Below are 18,969 nucleotides of genomic sequence, written 5' to 3' on the forward strand. Positions count from 1 at the left end.
CGTCTGACCATCCTGCTAGGGAGGGTGATGGACAAAGACTGCCACTTCCTGTGCCCCCGGCCCCAGGTGTCTCAGTGTGGGCAGAAGTGCGGGAGGCTCTCAGGCTGCCACGGTGGGTAGAAGTGAGTGATCACTCGGTGCTGTGGAGGGTCTTTATTAGTCAGAATTTCCTTCTTGGCCTACTGCCCGGGTATGGCCAAGGACAGCCTATACAGCGTGGCTACTGCCAAGGTCAGGAAGGCCAGCAGGCCCAGTGGGGCCAGCAGTCCCTCCCTGGGTGGGGCTCCAGGGCTCTTCACTGGGGAAAGGGGCTTAGGGTTCCTGTTTCCACCACGGTTGGGGCTGGTGCCCCTGGCTCTGGCCAGGGGTACCGTGGCCGTAGCAGCAGATGGCCTTGGGCTGGTTCCAGTCGAGGCTGTGACCACGTACATCGGCTTGACGGTGCTGAAGGGCCTGGCGTGAGCATCTACCCACCGCAGCAGGGCTCGTGGCCTCCACTGACAGATGCTGAGCAGGGCTAGGACGTCACCCTCGGCTGTGTGTGAGTCTGGTGGGGCCTGCCCGTACAAGCGCATGTAGATGCTGCCCAGGCTGTAGCTCTTCCTTGGGCCGTGCTCTGAGGGGCTGTCAGCTTGCTCCAGGGCCTTCAGGGCAGCAATGCTATCCACACAGAAGGCGCCCTCCAGAGCACTGGCAAGGCCCAGCACAGCCAGCTCTGCCTGGAGCAGGGGGAAGTCGTAGCGGTCACCGTTGTGTGCCACAAGGCACCAGGGCTGTGGTTGGCGCTGCAGGAAGGCTCGGAGCATGTTGGCCAGGTTGGCATCGAAGCATTGACGCCCGTGTGCAGCCAGCACAGGTGTGCTCAGGCCTGTGATCTCACTGGCTGCAGGGCTACAGGCCTTCCCCGGAGCCACGCACAGGGAGAGCTTGTCCAGCACCCGGGGTGGTGGGGGCACTGTTGAAGGAGGCCCCTGAGGGGTAGGAAGTCTCTCCAGGGCCCATCTGTGGATGGCCAGCAGGCATAGCTCTGTGACCTTGGGCTGGGAGAAGGGCAGGCCAGTGGCCTCCAGGTCCAAGAAGATGAGGGTCTGCACAGGACCCGGGGGCAAGGCCTGCGAGCCCATGGTGGGTATCTGCCGCTGAGCCTGGGGAGGAGCATGGGGTGGGTGGTGGGTGTGTGAGTGCCCAGTGATAAGAGGTAAGGCAAGTGGGGTGGGGTGGGCAGGAGCACCCCTCTGGCCTTCCCTGCATGGGCAGGCACTGTTGCTGAGCTCCAGGACCCATTTCCAGGGCAGGAAGCCAGGGAGGGTGGGGTGGCTTTCTTAGTGGGACCAGCACACTGTTTCCTGTTCAGGGGAAGGCTTGGCTCCTCCCCCTAGTGCCCGCTTAGTCTGGTGAGGGTTGGTGGGGCAGGTACCCATGCCCTCCCACCCTACCCCCTCCCCTCGGGGGTCCTCACTTACCGAGTAGCAGGCAGGCAGCAATGACTCAGGGTGCTGCACGCTCTCCAGCTGGTTCTTGCTGCTGGCAGCAGTGGCGGGAAGTGAAACTCGGCCTGAGCCCGCCCAGCGGCTGGTGTGAGCAAGGCCCGCCCCGCTTGTCAGCCTGCCTGGGCTGTCCCTCCTGCCAACACCTGTCCCTCCCCAGGCACCCACAGTGCTATCCCCAAAGGCCTCCTCAGACCTCTCGCTGTGGGCCTGCTGGCTGGCACAATGCACCAGGGCCCTCACGCCCTCACACCGGGAGGACAGGGCTATGGGGCAGGCTAGCTCCAGGACTTAAGCCTGCTGGGAGCCCCTGCCGTGGCCATTTTGCACCCACCCCTTGGCCCCATTTTCCCAGGCCTCCCTGGTTTAGGCCTGGGCTGAGGGCCACCTTCTTCCCTGCCACACAATGGTTTCTTCCCATGGCCTCAGGCGAAAGTGATGACTCAGGACAATTCCACAGGCAGGGCAGGGCAAGGCAGGGCAGGGCAAGGCAGGGCTCCTTCCTCAAAGCAGATTCATTACTGTGGGGCTGCTGGCCAGGAACAGGAAGAAGGATCTCAGCCTTCCCTGGGTCCTCCTCCTGCTCTGTCCCTCCCACTTAGCCCACACAGATCAGACTCAGGAAACATAAGGCTGGCCTTTTCTTTAACAGCCAGTCACTGCTTTTAATCAGGGGATGAGGTAAGGAAAGTGGTGGTGTTGGTGCCACCATGTGGCTCGATGCTCACAGGCCTCAGCCACAGTCCATCTCGGGGTCGTCCACATCAGCCTCCGCGGCACAGAGATCATCCAGGGCTGCCTCTGAGCCAAAAACAAGAGGGTTCTGTGGTGAAGTCCTGCCTGAAGGTGCTGGGACTGGGGGAGGTCCCACCTCTCCTCCCCACCAGGCCCACAGGAACTAAGCAGTCCCTTCCACGCCCAGGCCTTGCTCCCTCAGCTACTGCAAGCAAAATAATACAAAGGCAATTCAGACAGGGATGTTTCTGGAAAAACCGTGGCTCTGCCAGGCCGACTCAGTAGGTATGATCAAAAGGCAGGCTGATATGCTGAGAGAAGAACCGGACAGGGAAGAAAAAGAAATGGCCCCCGTGCCGGCAAAGGCTGTGTGGATGGAGCACTGCTGACCTAAGGCCAGGTAGTCTGATTTGTCCATGAACTTCAGGGCAAACTCCACATGTGGGCTGGGGCAGGGAGGGGCCCTCCTGCAGGCTCACCTTCACAGCCTGTCACGTCAGGAAGCCTTCGAATCAGCATGCTGACCCCTGGCATCACCTGGTCGTACTGATGCAGGACCTCCACGCAGTGCACAGTGAAAAGCTTGTCCTTTTGGGACAGACTGTGCAGCAGCAGCACTGTATCTCGCAGACACCGCACCGTCCGCTTCTGCTGGTCAGTCCTCGGGGGCCCCCCTGCCCTCCGCACAGTCAGCCACTGTCTGTGCAGCATCACCGTGAGTGCTCTGACTACCTGAGGGAGGGCACAGGCTGAGGTCAGGTCAGGTGGTCCCTGCACCCTGACAACCTGCTTAGCTGGGCAGCATCTTTCCTAGCCACCCGGGTGAGGGAGGTTCTGAACTGTGGCACCAGGGTCTAGCCCTGGTGAAGGAGCATGGGATGCTTTCACGGGGCCCTGTCATTCACCAGCAGAGCTGCCCACTGTCGGCCCCTGCCTGCCCCCGGCACTCACCTCCACGTTGCACTGGCAGCTGGAACCAGTGACTGGGGAGGAGGGGCTCTGCACAGCAAGCTTAGCCAGGAGCCACACAGCCTAGAACAAGAACAGACTGTCCCATCCATGGCACAGTGAGGCCCTGGTCACAGTGAGGGCTTTCTCAGCCTTCTACAAGAGCTCCAGTTGCCTCAGCAACTGCTTGTCTGCACTAATGGGATCCAAGAGGTGGTAGTGTTTTGGGACCTTCCCAGGAGACACTCAGGACCAACACCTGTGTCTCACCACTGACCCACCTGCCTCCGTGCCCACCTCCAGCCACCGGGCAACTTTGCCAAGTCCCAGGATACCCTGGGCTCCGACTGTACGGTATCTGTGTAGTATGGAGCCCCCCAAATGAGTTTACCTTGCTAGTGGCTCAACGTGTTACCAAAATGAATTAAAGCTTCCTTTAATTCCCAGAGGAAGGAGAAGAGTGGCTCTTACATGGGATGGAGTGGGGTGGGGTGGGGTGGGTTGGTGAGCAGCACAAAAGGGGCTCTGGTGTCTTTACCTCTTGTTCCAGCTGAAGCCACTGTGTCTCCGAGGCGGCTTTGTCAGGCCTCGATGTGATGTACATGTACAGCAGCAGCAGGAGGCAGCCTTCTGGAAAGGACACACCACCTCTCACTCAGCATCCGCCTTCTCACCCAGTGCCTGAGGTACAAGCTGCAGAAGCCCTCAGGAGGCCCTGGACCTGCCCCTGCCACCACCCTTCCCTCCAAGCTGCAGGAGTCCAGACGCACGCCCCTGGCCTGCTTTACCCGGGTGGGAGCAGAGCTGAGGTGCAAGCTTCTCATGGTCCACCAGGAGGGACAGGAGCTCAATAGTCAGCAGCACACTAGGCAGGGGTGTCTCTGGGCGCAGGCACTGTGGCAGCACCCGGAACACGCACTGGAACCTGAAACACAGGGCCCCAGAGAGATGTGACACCTCCAACCCAATCCCATAACTCACCCTCACCTTTCACGATAGGCAACAGGAAATTGAAGAGGCCAGTAAAAAGGAGACTCGATTCAGACAGACCTGAGTTCAAATGCCACCCTACTTGCTGATACTTGTTTCAGGTGAACGAGTGGGTACTACCCTTCACTGTGGGACTGCTGTGAGGGACAGGGCCTATCATCCCTTAGAGATGACAGGCCCTTACCTGGCACAGTGCCACCCAGCAAATACGAGGTGCCCCCCTGGACCTCGGGTGCCGGCCTCTGCACTACTCTTGGGCTCCTTCCTGCCTCTGCTCCCAAACAGGGAGGCAGGTTCAACTTGAGTGTGAGAGAAACGTCCTGTGCCCACCACCAGAGGACTGGCCAAGCATCAGCAGCAACAATGTGGACTTGGCTATGGTTGGATCTTACGAGACCACTCGCTGGGCAAGGAAGACTTCATTTTCCCCACTTGTCGGGAAACACCAGCTCCTCTGCTGCCACGTATGAGAAGGTACAAACTCAGGGTGTGCATGGTGAGGGGCTTGGGCACTCTCCCCCTGGTCTTGGGGGCAAAGGGATGGCGCATTCATTACCAAGGAACCGAGTCCAAAGACAAGCACTGCCTTTTGCTCAACCCACACAGCCTCGTGGGTGGGGGGAGGGGCAGTTCTGCGGGTATGTCCCTTTTCATGCGCACGGCACCGAGGGTTAAGAATATTCCTTGGAAAAAAAAAAAAAAAAAAAAGAATATTCCTTGTACACCATTAGGAAGCAAGGTCTTTTTGGGGCGAACTCATTTTAGAGCAAATCCTGTATGAGAGACAAGCTGAATGTTTCTAATCACCAGGGAGTGTGGAACTTTGTGGGAAACTGGAATTTAACCTGTTACTACCTAATTTCATTATTAGGCCAGAAGTGGCCCCTGAAACTAAAAAAATCCATCTTTATATACAACACAGTGGTTTCCAAATTATTTTTGACAGCATCAGAGCCGCCTTTTTACATGAAAATTTTTTTTTTGGCACAGCCCCTAAATGCACAATAAATACGTCATGCTGCCCTGGCTGAGCTGGGGATGAGAACTTTTTGTTCAAAAGCGCCTGCCATGCCAGTACCTGGGGAGCTACGCTGGACCTACCCCTAAAACAGATGCAGTGGGAAGACAAGAGTCTGAGGGGATGATGTGCCCTCAAGCCTGGGTGGGCAGTGGTGCCTTTCATAGGAGATCACAGCCTGCCTGGCTGCTCATGTTGTATCGTATACTGCTATGGAGCCTTGGGAGCACCTGTCCCTGGCTTTTACTTCAAGGTGAACAAGAAGCTGTGCGGTAATGGGGTTCAGCCTGCAAGCATGAAGGAATTCAGAGAAGCACTGTGTGGGAGGTGGCATCAGACAGTGATCAAGAACAATGATTCAGGAGCCTAACTGGCTGATCTAGCATACTCCCTCTGGGGTTTCAGACAAGTTTCCCTACCTCAACATGGGGTTTATTCATTCAGCAAACACTGAGTGCTCACAGTGAGCCAGGCTCTGTACTGGGCGTGAAGACAACAGGGCTCTGAGGGTGCCATCCAAGCTAGTGAACAGAAGGCATCTGTGTCTGGCCTGCAGTAAGCACCCATTAAATGGCTGTTTTTTGATGTTATTGTGGACAAGCTCAACAGGAATAGAATGATGATATATCTACCAAGAGAACTGCTAAAAATGTGGTTCCTGGAATTCATTCATTTAAAAAGTAAGAAATGGATGCAAAGATTTTTCAATATCCACATATCAATCAATGTGATACACCACATTAACAAACTGAAGAATAAACACCATGTGATCATCTCAATAGATGCAGAAAAAGCTTTTGACAAAGTTCAACATCCATTTAAGAGAAAAACTCCAGAAAGTAGGCATAGAGGGGAACATACCTCAACATAATGAAGGCCATATATGAAAAACCCACAGCTAACATCATATTGGTAGGGACTTTCCTGGTGGTCCAGTGGTAAAGAATCCACCTTCCAAAGCAGGGGACGCAGGTTCGATCCCTGGTCGGGGAACTAAGATCCCATGTGCCTCAGGGCAACTAAGCTTGTGTGCCTCAGAGAGCCCACATGCTGCAAACTATAGAGCCCACACACTCTGGAGCCTGCGCACCACAACTACAGAGTCCACACACTCTGGACCTTGCACGCACAACTAGAGAAGAGAAAACCCACATGCCACAACTAGAGAGAAGCCCGTGTGCCACAATGAAGAGACCATGCGTTGCAACTAAAGATCTTGCATGCCTCAACGAAGATCTCACATACCACAACTAAGACCCAATGCAGCCCAAATAAATAAATAAATAAAATTTAAAAAAATCATACTCATTGGTGAAAAGCTGAAAGCATTTCCTCTAAGATCAGGAAGAAGACAAGGATGAGCACTCTCACCACTTTTATTCAACATAGTTTTGGAAGTCCTAACCACAGCAATCAGAAGAAAAAGAAATAAAAAGGAATCCAAATTGGCAAGGAAGAAATAAAACTGTCACTGTCTGCAGATGACATTATACTATACATAGATCCTACAGGTGCCACCAGAAAACTACTAGAGCTCATCAATGAATTTGGTAAAGTTGCAGGATACAAAATTAATATACGGAAATCTGTTGCATTTCTATACACTAGCAATGAGCTATCAGAAAGAGAAATTAAGGAAACAATCCCATTTACCATCGCATCAAAAAGAATGGATGAAAGGAATTGAAGACGACATAAACGGAAAGATATACCCTGTTCTTGGATTGGAAGAATCAATACTGTCAAAATGCCTATACTACCCAAGGCAATCTACAGATTCAATGCAATTGTTATCAAGTTACCAATGGCATTTTTCACAGAACCTAGAATAAAATTTTAAATTTATATGGAAGGGCTTCCCTGGTGGCGCAGTGGTTGAGAGTCCGCCTGCCGATGCAGGGGACCTGGGTTCGTGCCCCGATCTGGGAGGATCCCACATGCCGCGGAGCGGCTGGGCCCGTGAGCCATGGCCGCTGGGCCTGCGCGTCCGGAGCCTGTGCTCCGCAACGGGAAAGGCCACAATAGCGAGAGGCCCGCGTACCACAAAAAAACAAAAGCAAAAACAAAATTTATATGGAAAAATGAAAGACCCTGAAACAGCCAAAATAATCTTGAAAAAGAAGAACAGAGCTGGAGGAATCATACTCCCTGACTTCAGACTATACTACAGCGCTACAGTAGTCAAAACAGTATGGTACTGGTGCAAAAACAGACACATAGATCAACGGAACTGAATAGAGAGCCCAGAAATAAACCTACATACCTAAGGTCATTTAATCTGTAACAAAGGAGGCAAGACTATACAGTGGAGAAAAGACAGTCTCTTCAGTAAGTGGTGCTGGGAAAACTGGACAGCTACTTGTAAGACAATGAAATTAGAACATTCTCTAACACCATATACAGAAATAAACTCAAAATGGATTAAAGACCTAAAGGGAAGACCAGCTACTATCAAACTCCTAGAGGAAAACATAGGCAGAACACTCTTTCACATAAATAGCAGCAAATTTTTTTTTTTGGATCCATCTCCTAAAGCAAAGGAAACAAAAGCAAAAATAAACAAATGGGACCTAATTAAATTTAAAACCTTTTGCACAACAAAGGAAACCATCGACAAAATGAAAACACAACCTGTTGAATGGGAGAAGATAACTGTAAGTGACATGACCGATAAGGGGTTAATATCCAACATATACAAAGAGCTCATACAACTCAACATCAAACAAACAACCCAATCAAAAAACGGGCAGAACTGAAAAGACATTTTTCCAAAGAGGACATCCAGATGGCCAACAGACACATGAAAAGATGCTCAATATCACTCATCATCAGGGAAATGCAAATCAAAACCACAATGAGATATCACCTCACACCAGTCAGAATGGCTATCATCAAAAAGAACACAACAAATGTGAAGAAAAGGGAACCATCCTACACTGTTGGCGGAATGTAAATTGGTGCAGCCACTGTGGAAAACAGTATAGGGGTTTCTCAAAAAATTAAAAGTAGAAGTACCATGTGACCCAGCAATTCCACTCCTGGGTATATATCTGAAAAAAACCAAAAACACTACTTTGAAAAGAAACATGCACCCCAATGTTCATAGCAGCGTCATCTACAATTGCCAAGGTATGGAAGCAACCTAAGTGTCCATCAACAGATGAATGGATAAAGAAGATGTGGTACACGTACACACACACACACACACACACACACACACACACACACACACACAGGAATACTACTCAGCCATAAAAAAACAAAATTTTGTCATTTGCAGCAACATGGATGGCCTTGGAGGGCATTATGCTAAGTGAAATAAGTCAGACAGAAAGGCAAATACTGTACGATATCGTATGTGGAATCTAAAAAATACAGCAAACTAGTGAACAAAACAAAAAAGAAACAGGCTCACAGACACAGAAAACAAACTAGTGGTTACCAGTGGGGAGAGGGAAGGGAGGAAAGGCAATATAGCGGTAGGGGATTTTTAAAAAAGCATTGTTATGGGATTATATGAAATCGTGTGTGAAACTTTTGGAAACTGTAAAGCACTACGGAATTAAAAAAAATAAAAGGAAAGAGAAGACTCAATAATAAAAAAAGAAGCAATCAGCCACCATGAGCTGAGCCCCCTGCCAGGCACCTGGGTGATGGTAACACGCCTACCTTGCTGCTCACACTACTCTGCAGTACACTGTGTCTAGCTCTAGGCACCACCTTTAGGATGCACCAGACAAGCCAGAATATATTCATATGGAAACCAGGATCCAGAACTGTTTTTAGCAAACAGGTATTCTGAGTTCAGAGACAAAAAGGCTTAAGAGACATCCAACAGAGGAACTGGCCTCTTGGTGGAATGCTGAGGGGGAGATGGGATTACAGGACGAGGGGATTGGCTGGGTGGTGTTTACCCTCCCAGTGTTGAGGGTCTGGAATCCCAAGCTAGGAATTTATGACAACAGTGTTCCACAACAAACCTTAAGAAGAGCAAGTAACCTGTGGCTCATGCCAGTGGTGGACACCTTGATGATGGGCAGATGCCCAGCAAGGTCAGCTTGTAGCTGCAGACCCTCCACACACCCTCTGCTTCTTCAGGGAACCCCACCAAACTAAACTTCAATGTGGCTGTGGAATCTGGTCTTCACCTGATCCATGTCCCAGGTTCAAAGGCCTCTTGATTCAACCTTTGTCTGTTTCGGGGGCAGGACACTCTTCCATAGTGACTAGCAGCCTTCTTTTATCACATGTGTCTTTTGCTTACCTACTATCCAGAGGCAGAACTAAGCCAAATAAACCACTTCCTTGGTTCTTCTAACTCCTGGCCCCACTTCCCATCACTTCAGAACTCTAGCTAAGAACCTAAACCAAGGCTTAGAGCTGAGCAGTATGGACGAGTCAAGATGGGAACAAGTACAGGGGCCACAGGACAGACCTCAAGAGGCCGGGTAAGACCCACAAGGAATCATGACTCCCATGCTGCGTTATACCTGGGCAGGAAATCAAAGGAAGCATTTTCAGCTAATTTCACCAAAACCTTAAGGCACTGGCTGAGGACACTGGCTTTAAGGTGACCTGTTGCTGCAGAAGAGAAAGCCAAAAGTTGAAGAAGCATCTTCAATAGTGGATGCTGGCCTTGGTCACCAGCAAGCCTCCCTGGGGCTGAGGTCACATCCCCACGACCACGTCCGTCAACCAGGCTCTGGTCTCCTTCCCTAGCAGCAGAATCGGCGCCTGCTCCTGATAGTAACAGGCAAATGACTGCTCCGCTGTGGCACACCAGGTGCTGAAGAACGCTTAGTGAAGCCACAGAGAAGCCTTCCAGGTTGCAAAGTGAGTCCTCGGGGCTGGCCTCTACCCCAGAGCTCACACAGGAGGGATGTGTCGGTGAGTCCGCAGGCGCTCCGCTTCTCTTGGCTGCTGCCAAATCCTGCAGAGCCTGGCAGTGTAAGCCGATAAAGAACTGTACCAGGGGGAGGAGGTGCACAGCTCCAGGAAGCTGGCAGAGTGGGAAGGCCCTTCCGCCTCCCTCTGCTGGGTCTCTGTCACAGGAGCCTTCATTCCTGGCCACCAGATTCAGTCCAGTAAGTGCCAGGTTCTGTGCTTCTCTCAGGGCCAAGAGGGGAAATGACCCATCACAAGAACCTGTGGTCCTCAGGCTTGAAATCCCAGTCAAGGTACTAGCAACAGACACAAAAGAAAACACACAAGTGTGAGAGGGAGATAAGGTCAAGGGACCCAAACAACCTGCCTGCTAAATTCTCTAGTTTTCCTGCCCAGAGCAGACCTCCTAGGCCGGTCAGGACCAGATAGGGACTTGCTTCCTGGAAACTTCTTCCAAACAAGCTTTTTAGGAGTCTTATGCTTACCTGCCAAGCCCGGGAAGCTGGAACAGGGTGCCGGTAGGAGCCTCAGAACAACTGCTCAGGAGGTGGCACAGACCTAGGGATGACCCTGGGATCAAAGGCTGCTTCAGGAGAAGGTTTATCAAAATGGAGCCTGCAGAAGACAAGGTGACTGTAGAAGGTTCTGACATGAGAGTGCTTTTCTGTGATGCCAACTATCCTCTAAACTGCCACTAAGTTCCCTTGAGACGCCTGTGGGTACTGAAGGCTCGGAGGCATACTTGCTCTTGGCCCCTTCCATTTTATAGTCTTCTGCTTAAGCCACAGACTACTACTCCCCTGGACCCTCTAAAGCACTGCCTGGGGTACTGATTGAGCCCAGGACAGTTCCCTAGGCAATTCCACTGCAGCATCACAGAGGATGATCGGACCCAGGAAGGCCTCCTGCAGAAGGAGCAGGCATTCTGGTACCTTGAGTGTTTGATCTCTGCATCCAGCTGTCAATAAGCCTTTTCTGGGACTGTTCTTGCTTTATCGGGTCATCTCCCAGACTGTGGGTCTTATTCTCTGAATAACAGATAATATGTTAATCAAAACTGGAACACAAAAGCACAAGTATATCAAAAACTCTTAAATGTAATGAGTTTAAAACATACATTGTTCTACTTCTTCAACTTTGGATCAAAACAAGAGCCAAAGCAACTCAAGAACCTTCACATCTTTGCCTTCCTCATATAAAACAGGAACTTGCATAAGGAAAGGAAAGGAAAGGAAAATTAAATTGTTTGCCCCACTTCAAAATCAGGCAATAACATAAAAGCATTTTATATGATTCTTATTATGTGCCAGACACTGTTCTAAGAGCTTTATACATGCTAGCTCTCTTGTTCCTCACAGCAACCCAACCAGGAGGTGTTATCATTGGCTCTGTTTTACATATGGGAAAACTGATGCACAGAGGTTAAGGGACTTGCTCAAATCATGCAAGCCAGTAAGCAGTGTGACTGGGACTCTCGGCCAGGCTGGTGGGCTCCACTGCCTGCTCATAACACCACCCGATAACCTCTCCTGAAGTTGCTAAATATCAAAAATGTTAGTAGCTGTAGTTCTCAGGGGTGGCGTGATGCTAATGACTTGAAAGGGTTGATGGTAGGAGAAAGGCAATGTATCTGAATTGTAAGATAAACTGGCATAGCACAGTCTCAGAGTGAAAACCTACTAATGCTAGATTGTCTCTCTAGAAAGCAGTAGCATTCCCTCAGTCTGGACTCAGCTGGGCGATGAAAGGAGCACATGTTCCTGCATACTAGCTGTGTTTCTGGCGTGGCAATGGATGCTGACTGGAGGTTTTAAAATATGCCTGCAAATTCTTTGACACACTTCTCCTCAAAGGGTGCAGCCTAGTTTTCTTCCCCTTGAACATGGCCCAGACTCAATGACTCACTTCTAACAAACAGAATGTGGCAGAAGTGATGCTATGTGACTTTTGAGGCTAGGCCATAAAAAGGATAGCTTCCACCTATCTCTCTGGGTTTGCTAGCTCTAGAGGAAGCCATCTACCAGGTTATGAGATCAGCCAAGTAGCCCTGTGGAAAGGCCCACATGTGGAAAGGAATTCCACTGCCAGACATGTGAGTGAGCCACCTTGAAATAGATCCTCCAGCCCCCTACAAGGCTTCAGTGCCCGCAGAGACAAACCATCCCCACTGTGCTATCAGAACTGCTGACCCACAGAAACGAGGAGAAAATAAATACTCAAATGTTTCAAGGCTCAAGTCTCAGTAGTCTGATAGAGAGCAATAGATGATGGATAGACTGACTTACCCTCTTTGCCCATCAGGGACTTATATCCTGGATCGGTCTGGCAGGGGTGGGGAAGGGACTTGTTAGCACTAAAAGACTCCTTTGTAGGGAAAGATGGTTTTCCAAGTTGTGGAGAACATGCTTCTGGCTTTATAACCACAGAAGGGCTTTTCCTAGGACTGGAAAAAGTTAACTATGAAAGCAAAGTAATGATTCTGCTAACACCATGTAAAATACCTGGTTATAAAACTTCTAACAAACTTTAAACTTTTCCTATCTAGGTGATTTGACCAAAAATTTTATCTATTACACGTTTGTTATTCTTTGTCAGGACAGCAATGCAAAATTCAAGGCATTTTGATTCAAATTGTTGAAAAAAAAAATCTTTCATTTGCTTCCACCTTCTTCCAATCACCCAAAAGAATTGGCTATAACTCCATTACTATTTCCAGTTCCACCAAAACATCTTTTCAGTTTGCAACCTCTTTTTTTTTAATTGAAATATAGTTGCTATATAATGTTATATAAGTTATAAGCAAATGCTATAGTGATTCATAATTGTTTTTTTTTGCGGTACGCGGGCCTCTCACTGTTGTGGCCTCTCCCGTTGCAGAGCACAGGCTCCGGATGCGCAGGCCCAGCGGCCATGGCTCACGGACACAGCTACTCCGCGGCATGTGGGATCCTCCCAGACCGGGGCACGAACCCGTGTCCCCTGCATCGGCAGGTGGACTCTCAAGCACTGCGCCACCAGGGAAGCCCTGATTCATAATTTTTAAAGGTTATACTCCATTTATAGTTATTATAAAATATTGGCTATATTCCCTTTGTTGTACAATATATCCTTGTAGTTTATTTTATACTTTAATAGTTTATACCTCTTACTCACCTATCCCTCTATATTGCCTTTTTCCCATTTCCTCTCCCCCCTGGTAACCACTAGTTTGGAACAACCTCTTTTATAATAGTCAGGGACTGAATGAAAAGATTTTCAGGAGAAAGAGGGTCTAGAAAAAGGTGTATTGTGTCTTGCAACTTGGAAACTGAGCCAGTGCCTTGGTGCCAGGGTCTTTATGTTAGAGAAGCAGTCTTAACCCTCTGATTGGATCAGACAATGCTGAGGCACTCCTGTTGGTGTGCCTCTCTCTCCTGTCTTACCTGGGCTACGCAAGGCAAGAAAAGTTCAATTTCACACCCTGCCCATTATAAGCAAAGGCAGCAGAATGTTTAATACCAGAAAAAGACGACCTGACCCACACTATTCAAATTTCAAGGCTGATCCTGACAGTGTGCCAGACTTCTCTGGCAGGCAGGGGACAGGACGGACCATTAACAAACTGATCACATCTGCAGCAAAGGTGGGGACTGCTGGACAGCAAATGAGAAAAAGTATTCCAAGCAGTTGGGACTGAAATACAGTTGGGGCAAAATCATTTATTTCAAACAAATTACATAAAACTGAAGACTGGTCCACTCCAAAAGTTTGGAGAGCATCTTTCCAGCCTCTTTTCATCCCGAGGAGCTGTGTTGTGTTTATAAAGTCTACAGGGAGGAAGCACTTCTAGAGTGCGGGGCCTTTATTCTATGATGCCCCAAACCATTCTAGTCTCATCCAAACCATCTTTGAGGCCTTCAGGAAAGAGCATCTATGCCCCAGTGGCAGAGTCTAAACGACCTTTGTTCAGGACTAGCCTGACATTGTTATTCAGACTTTTTACTAAACGATACAAAACTGTATTCTCCCTCTAGCACCATCATTACCTGACATGGGAAATGGAGGGAGCAGCTAGTTTATTAGCTCGTTCACTGCTTTGAAGCTTTGTCCTTAATTCATTCATCTCTGCATCTTTAAACTGGAGTTCAGACTGCAATGACTGGAGCTGGAAGGCAAAAGAAGCATACTTATAGAGGCCTCATCACATATACAGAAACAGCTCTGGGCTTCAAAATCTCAGGATAGTAAAGGAAAAACAAGCAATGAGAGATAGTATAAAAGTCTGCTGTGACATAAATGTCCTAAAATATTAAGCTTTAACCTTCTTCCTGAAAGATGACATGGTATTCTAGAAAGATATTTTGACCTGAACTATAGCTGGTTAGTTTGTGAGGGTTCAAATACCATTTACTCAGCCTCTCTGAACTCCAGCTTATCTGTAACATAAGTACCTATCTTCCTGGTTGGGGGTATTAAGTAAGAATGGTGAATGTAAAATGCCCAGCACAGAGCTTGACAAGGTACCATATCTCACGGTAACATGTAGACCTTTTAGTGAATATAGTGGTGCACAATCCAAGTCTTCCTGAAGGTCTGGGGTGAGTATTTAGAAGAGTTTTACCAAAACCTTGTACAGTGTGGGGAGACCTGCTGTTCTGGCCAATGGTAACTGCTGCCATTCCCAGGCACAGCACCAGACACAAGGGCAGGACCATTTAAGTCTCATGACAGCCCTTCTGGTTATTTTCTGGAACAGATAAGGGAAATGAGTCATAGAGCATAAGTCATCACCCTGAGGTCACCGCTTGAATATGATAAAGCCTAGATTCAAACTCTGGTTTGTCTGATTGCAAACCCATTGCTCTTCATCATGTATATGGAAAGGCAACTACTGCTGTTAGTCTTGGGCACAGGTCAGTGCTTCTTTAAAGACTGCCAAGTTTGCTGAATGAAGTAACGGCAGAATAAGGCCCACGTTCTTAAGTTTGAAGCCTTGGGAAGTGAAGGAAAGTGGTATATACTGGACACCCACTGTTTTTCTCCCCAGAACAGTATCTCCCTCCCTTAAGAAACATCATTTTCCTACCTTTGAATATGTGATTTGAATGGGAGCTATTATCTCTTTGATTACAGTGACTAGTTCAGAGGCAGGTGCCTGACTCAGGTTAGACCAATTAGAGCCTTCCCCAGAATTTTAAAACTTGGAGATAAAGAACCCTAGGTCTTCAGTCTGCTCTGGAGCCATGAAATATGAGCCCAGGAGCCCCTGGAGAACACATCCTCTACCATAAGGATGGAGCCTATCAATAGTACAGAGAATAAAGATGAGTCGTGGCAAATCTTGAGTCTTTTGAGGCCCCAGCACACCTGTTTTCCCAGACCTAGTTATGGAAGCCAATATATTTTCTTTTGGCCTAAGCTAGGTCAACTGAGTTTCTGATCTGCCAAAAAACAAAAAAAACACACAACAAAAACCCCACTAATTTTAGCTGTTTCTGCAAAGTGTGAGCTAGTAACTTAGACTACCACAGCAAAGCAGAGTTTCATCTAAGTCCTTTTCCAAACCTCAGAGCCTGGAGAAAAGTACATGCAATTAGTTGGTAGCGAAAGTATTTAAGACAAACAACTGTTGAAATCTTCCTGGAAGATCTATAAGCAACTTTAGTCATTGCTTCTAAAGGAACTCATTGAGCAGGCAAAGCTGATGTCCATACAAGCAAAACAAATGCTCTGGGTCACCTTTTTGGAGAATTCTTTTTCTTTGTCACTGAGTGCTTGAGTTTTCTCTTGCTCAAGAAGGAAATGTGATCTTCTCTGTTCCTCTAGAATGGATTCTGTCTGATGCAGTGAGTCCCGTAAAATTTTAATTTCTCCACTTTTAATGAGCACTTCTTCTTCCATTGCCTTCATCTGTAAATCCCAAATTGATGTTGTGAAAAGTTTGTAAGGGAAAATTATATATGTACATGTTTCAACATGTAGCTGGGGAGATGAAGAAACACATTTAAAACATGTCCAACAGACCAGAGTGCTCAAAATATATCTGTACCAATCAGACATCACCGTGATCTGCTAGGCCCATTCCTGGGACAGTGGATATTCAGCAAGATAGCTTAAGGACACACTTGTCACTTCTGCATGCAGATTCTATAGGCTCTAAGAGGTATTAAACAATCTGGGTCACACACTTAACAGAACTAAAATTCTACATTATGTTCTTGGTTTTTCTAGGGACCTATAGATAGTCATATGAAGAATGTTTGCTTTTTTGCAAAACTGCTAATGAAAATAGCAACCATTATGATGTTGTTTCTTATATAAGACATAGGCTATAAATTTATCTCAGTGCTACAACAGAAAGTTTGTATCTGTTTTTGTATATGGTTTACAGTGTTTCCTTTCTTGCCCTAGTTGTTAGGAATCTCAGGATTTAGTTTCAACCAAAATTTTCTGGCTTTCTTTCCCCCAATTCATGGGGATGAATCTGGACTCTTGTTTTAAAACTTCTATATATTTTATTGTATAATGCTTTATAACACATGCATAAGTGAATGAATTAACTACAAAAGCCACAAGTTAAATCACTTACCTTTTCTTTAAGCTCTTTGTACTGTGCCTGAAGTAACTCTAATTCAAAATTATCTTTAACTGGAACACTTTCTCTGTTTTTCCTTGAAGGATTTTTTGACATCCCATCTAATCTGGGGACCTTATGAACATCTGTAAAAAGCAGTTCCCGTATACTTTTTAGGACCCAACATTTTCCCACTTTAGCCAGACAATCACTTTTGAAAGCAAATTAGAGAAAGATCTAGTAAGCACTACAGGTATTTTACAACATAAGAACATGAATCAATCCTCAGGAAATAACAGAAGCTGCCACCCTCTCCCCATTCTGCACCCAGTTTTAAGAGTCTCATCTAAAGGCTGAAAGGTGCTGTGGGAATCTCACTGGTCAGAACTCAGTGATCTATTATTCAACGATATTTACTGAGCACCTAAAATATGCCAGGCTTTAGCCTCTATAGAAAGGTACAATGGTGAGCAAAATGGATACAGTCCTTACACTCATGGAGCTTACATGACACTCAAAAACACAAGAATAAATGTAAAATTTCAACTGTTATAAGAGCTGTAGAGAAGAGCAAATATAGGAAAGCCTATAATAGGGGCTTTGATCCAACGGGATGAATAGAAGGCTTCCCCAGGTAAGTGATGACTGAATGGAGAGCTGAAGAACAGGCAGGAACTAACCAGGTGAGTGGCGATGGGGAATAGATGGAAAGAACACTCAGTGTGTAAGAAACAGCAATGTGCAGTTTCTGTATTGTAAGGAAGCAGGGAGAATTCAAGGAATGAAGGAAGGTTAGTGTGGCTAGAACCCAAAGAAGGAGAGGGAAAGGGACAGGCCATGCTGGGCCTTGCTGGCCATGTTAAGGATTTTGATCTTTATACTAGAAGTAGTGTGAAGTCATTAAAGGCTTTCAGTAGGGATGTTCACGTGTATCTGTGTGTGACACAGAGATTCTAGTTTTGAAAAGATCACTCTGGCTGTGGTATAAACTCTGACTTGAGTCATAACTGGAAATGTGGGAACAATTTAGCAGACTATTGTCTGGAGAGGGGTGATGGTAACACAGATCAGGGAGATGGCAGAGATGATGCAGAGAGGATGGATTCCAGAGATGGATGAAGAAGGTAGTTACAGGATTTGGAAAGGAATCAGATCCATGGTCAAGGAAAGGGAGCTGTTGCCTGCCTTGTGCTACATGATTGAGAGTGGTGCTAGTCATTGCCATGCAGAACATTTGGTCATCAAATGTTCTGAGTGTTTTCTGAATGCTTCGCCAGGCACCATGCTGGAGATACTGGTGGATGACTGGGTTTCCAGGAAATGATTGTGTGGAATATAAGATGCATGTAAGACATCCATGTAGAGATTTCTCTTCCTGGGGGCCCCACAAGACTTCATTAGAATGAGGGTAAGCTCCATGAAGGAGGGGGCTTTTGTCTTTTGTTTATTGCTAAGTGTCTGCAGCTCCTAATGTTTGGGCACCTAAGTACGATTTATTGGTTGTATAAAAGAATGAATCTCTTTTATCTCTTGCCTCTGCCAGGCCCCTCTTATGTTCATGCGGCCCAAGGGAAAAGGTGGTCTTCATTAGATCTAAAGCCTCCCAAACCTGTCATAATGATGGGTCCCCATGTGTAGGTAGTGATGATTCTGCTGGTGGTGGTAGTCGTGTTGCAAGGATCTCTGTTAAGAACTAAGAACCTTACTGGTCCAAAGTATAGAAACTAAAGTAAAATGTTAACCTAGCTTTCGGTATTCCAAATCGGCTGTTTGACACTCCTGATACATTTCTCCCCCAAATCAAAGGACCTTTTGGGACACGCCGCTGCTTAAATCAAACTGTTCCTATATTTTTAAAAGGTGAAGTGGCAGTGTGAGTTCAAGACACCGAACAGCGGTCGTGGGGTTCTTAAGCCACAGCCATCTAGTGGGTCTAGCGAGGTCTGCACCACCCTCGGGGAAAAGGCGCACTCACTGGACACGTCCGGAGCCGCGTTCGGGCACTGGCTCAGGGCCTGTGACGCGAGGGTGTCGAGCTCCTCCAGGTCGTCGGCGGTGAAATCCCCGTGCGCGCCGAATGGGTCTTCTGGGTCTGGGGGGGCGGCCGCGAGGAAGCCCCGGGCCCGCTTGCTCGGAGGGTGCTGGGTGCTGGACGGCGGGCCAGAACTGGGTGCCGGGGGCCCGCTCCGCCTCCTGCTGCCTGGCGCGGGGATTCCAGCCATGCCTGCCGCCAGCCGGTATCCGAAGGCACCAAGTCCGGCCTGTAACCTCGAGGCCGGAGGGCTGGACCAACCGATCGCGCGCTGCCGCTCGCCTCAGCCGCTGGGGCCGCGCCCCCTAGCCAACAGGCCAAT

General features: G+C 48.1%; 2 protein-coding genes across 2 annotated transcripts; both read right to left on the reverse strand.

Moving 5' to 3' along the window:
• Positions 1 to 146: 146 nt before the first annotated feature.
• Positions 147 to 1,588, reverse strand: TREX1 (three prime repair exonuclease 1). The gene is made up of 2 exons (XM_030866987.3): positions 1,464 to 1,588; positions 147 to 1,145 (listed from the first exon to the last, which is right to left on the reverse strand). The coding sequence occupies exon 2, from the start codon at positions 1,122 to 1,124 to the stop codon at positions 180 to 182; it is 945 nt and encodes a 314-aa protein (XP_030722847.1). The 5' UTR covers positions 1,125 to 1,145; positions 1,464 to 1,588; the 3' UTR covers positions 147 to 179.
• Positions 1,589 to 2,150: 562 nt separating this feature from the next.
• ATRIP (ATR interacting protein) lies at positions 2,151 to 18,930 on the reverse strand. Its single transcript, XM_030866974.2, has 13 exons — positions 18,591 to 18,930; positions 16,631 to 16,761; positions 15,781 to 15,951; positions 14,088 to 14,206; positions 12,348 to 12,505; positions 10,995 to 11,090; positions 10,548 to 10,677; positions 9,669 to 10,358; positions 3,959 to 4,095; positions 3,709 to 3,800; positions 3,174 to 3,254; positions 2,702 to 2,954; positions 2,151 to 2,288 (listed from the first exon to the last, which is right to left on the reverse strand). The coding sequence occupies exons 1-13, from the start codon at positions 18,835 to 18,837 to the stop codon at positions 2,221 to 2,223; spliced, it is 2,373 nt and encodes a 790-aa protein (XP_030722834.1). The 5' UTR covers positions 18,838 to 18,930; the 3' UTR covers positions 2,151 to 2,220.
• Positions 18,931 to 18,969: the final 39 nt, after the last annotated feature.

Source organism: Globicephala melas, chromosome 11 (genome assembly GCF_963455315.2).
Source record: "Globicephala melas chromosome 11, mGloMel1.2, whole genome shotgun sequence".
NCBI lineage: Eukaryota > Metazoa > Chordata > Mammalia > Artiodactyla > Delphinidae > Globicephala > Globicephala melas.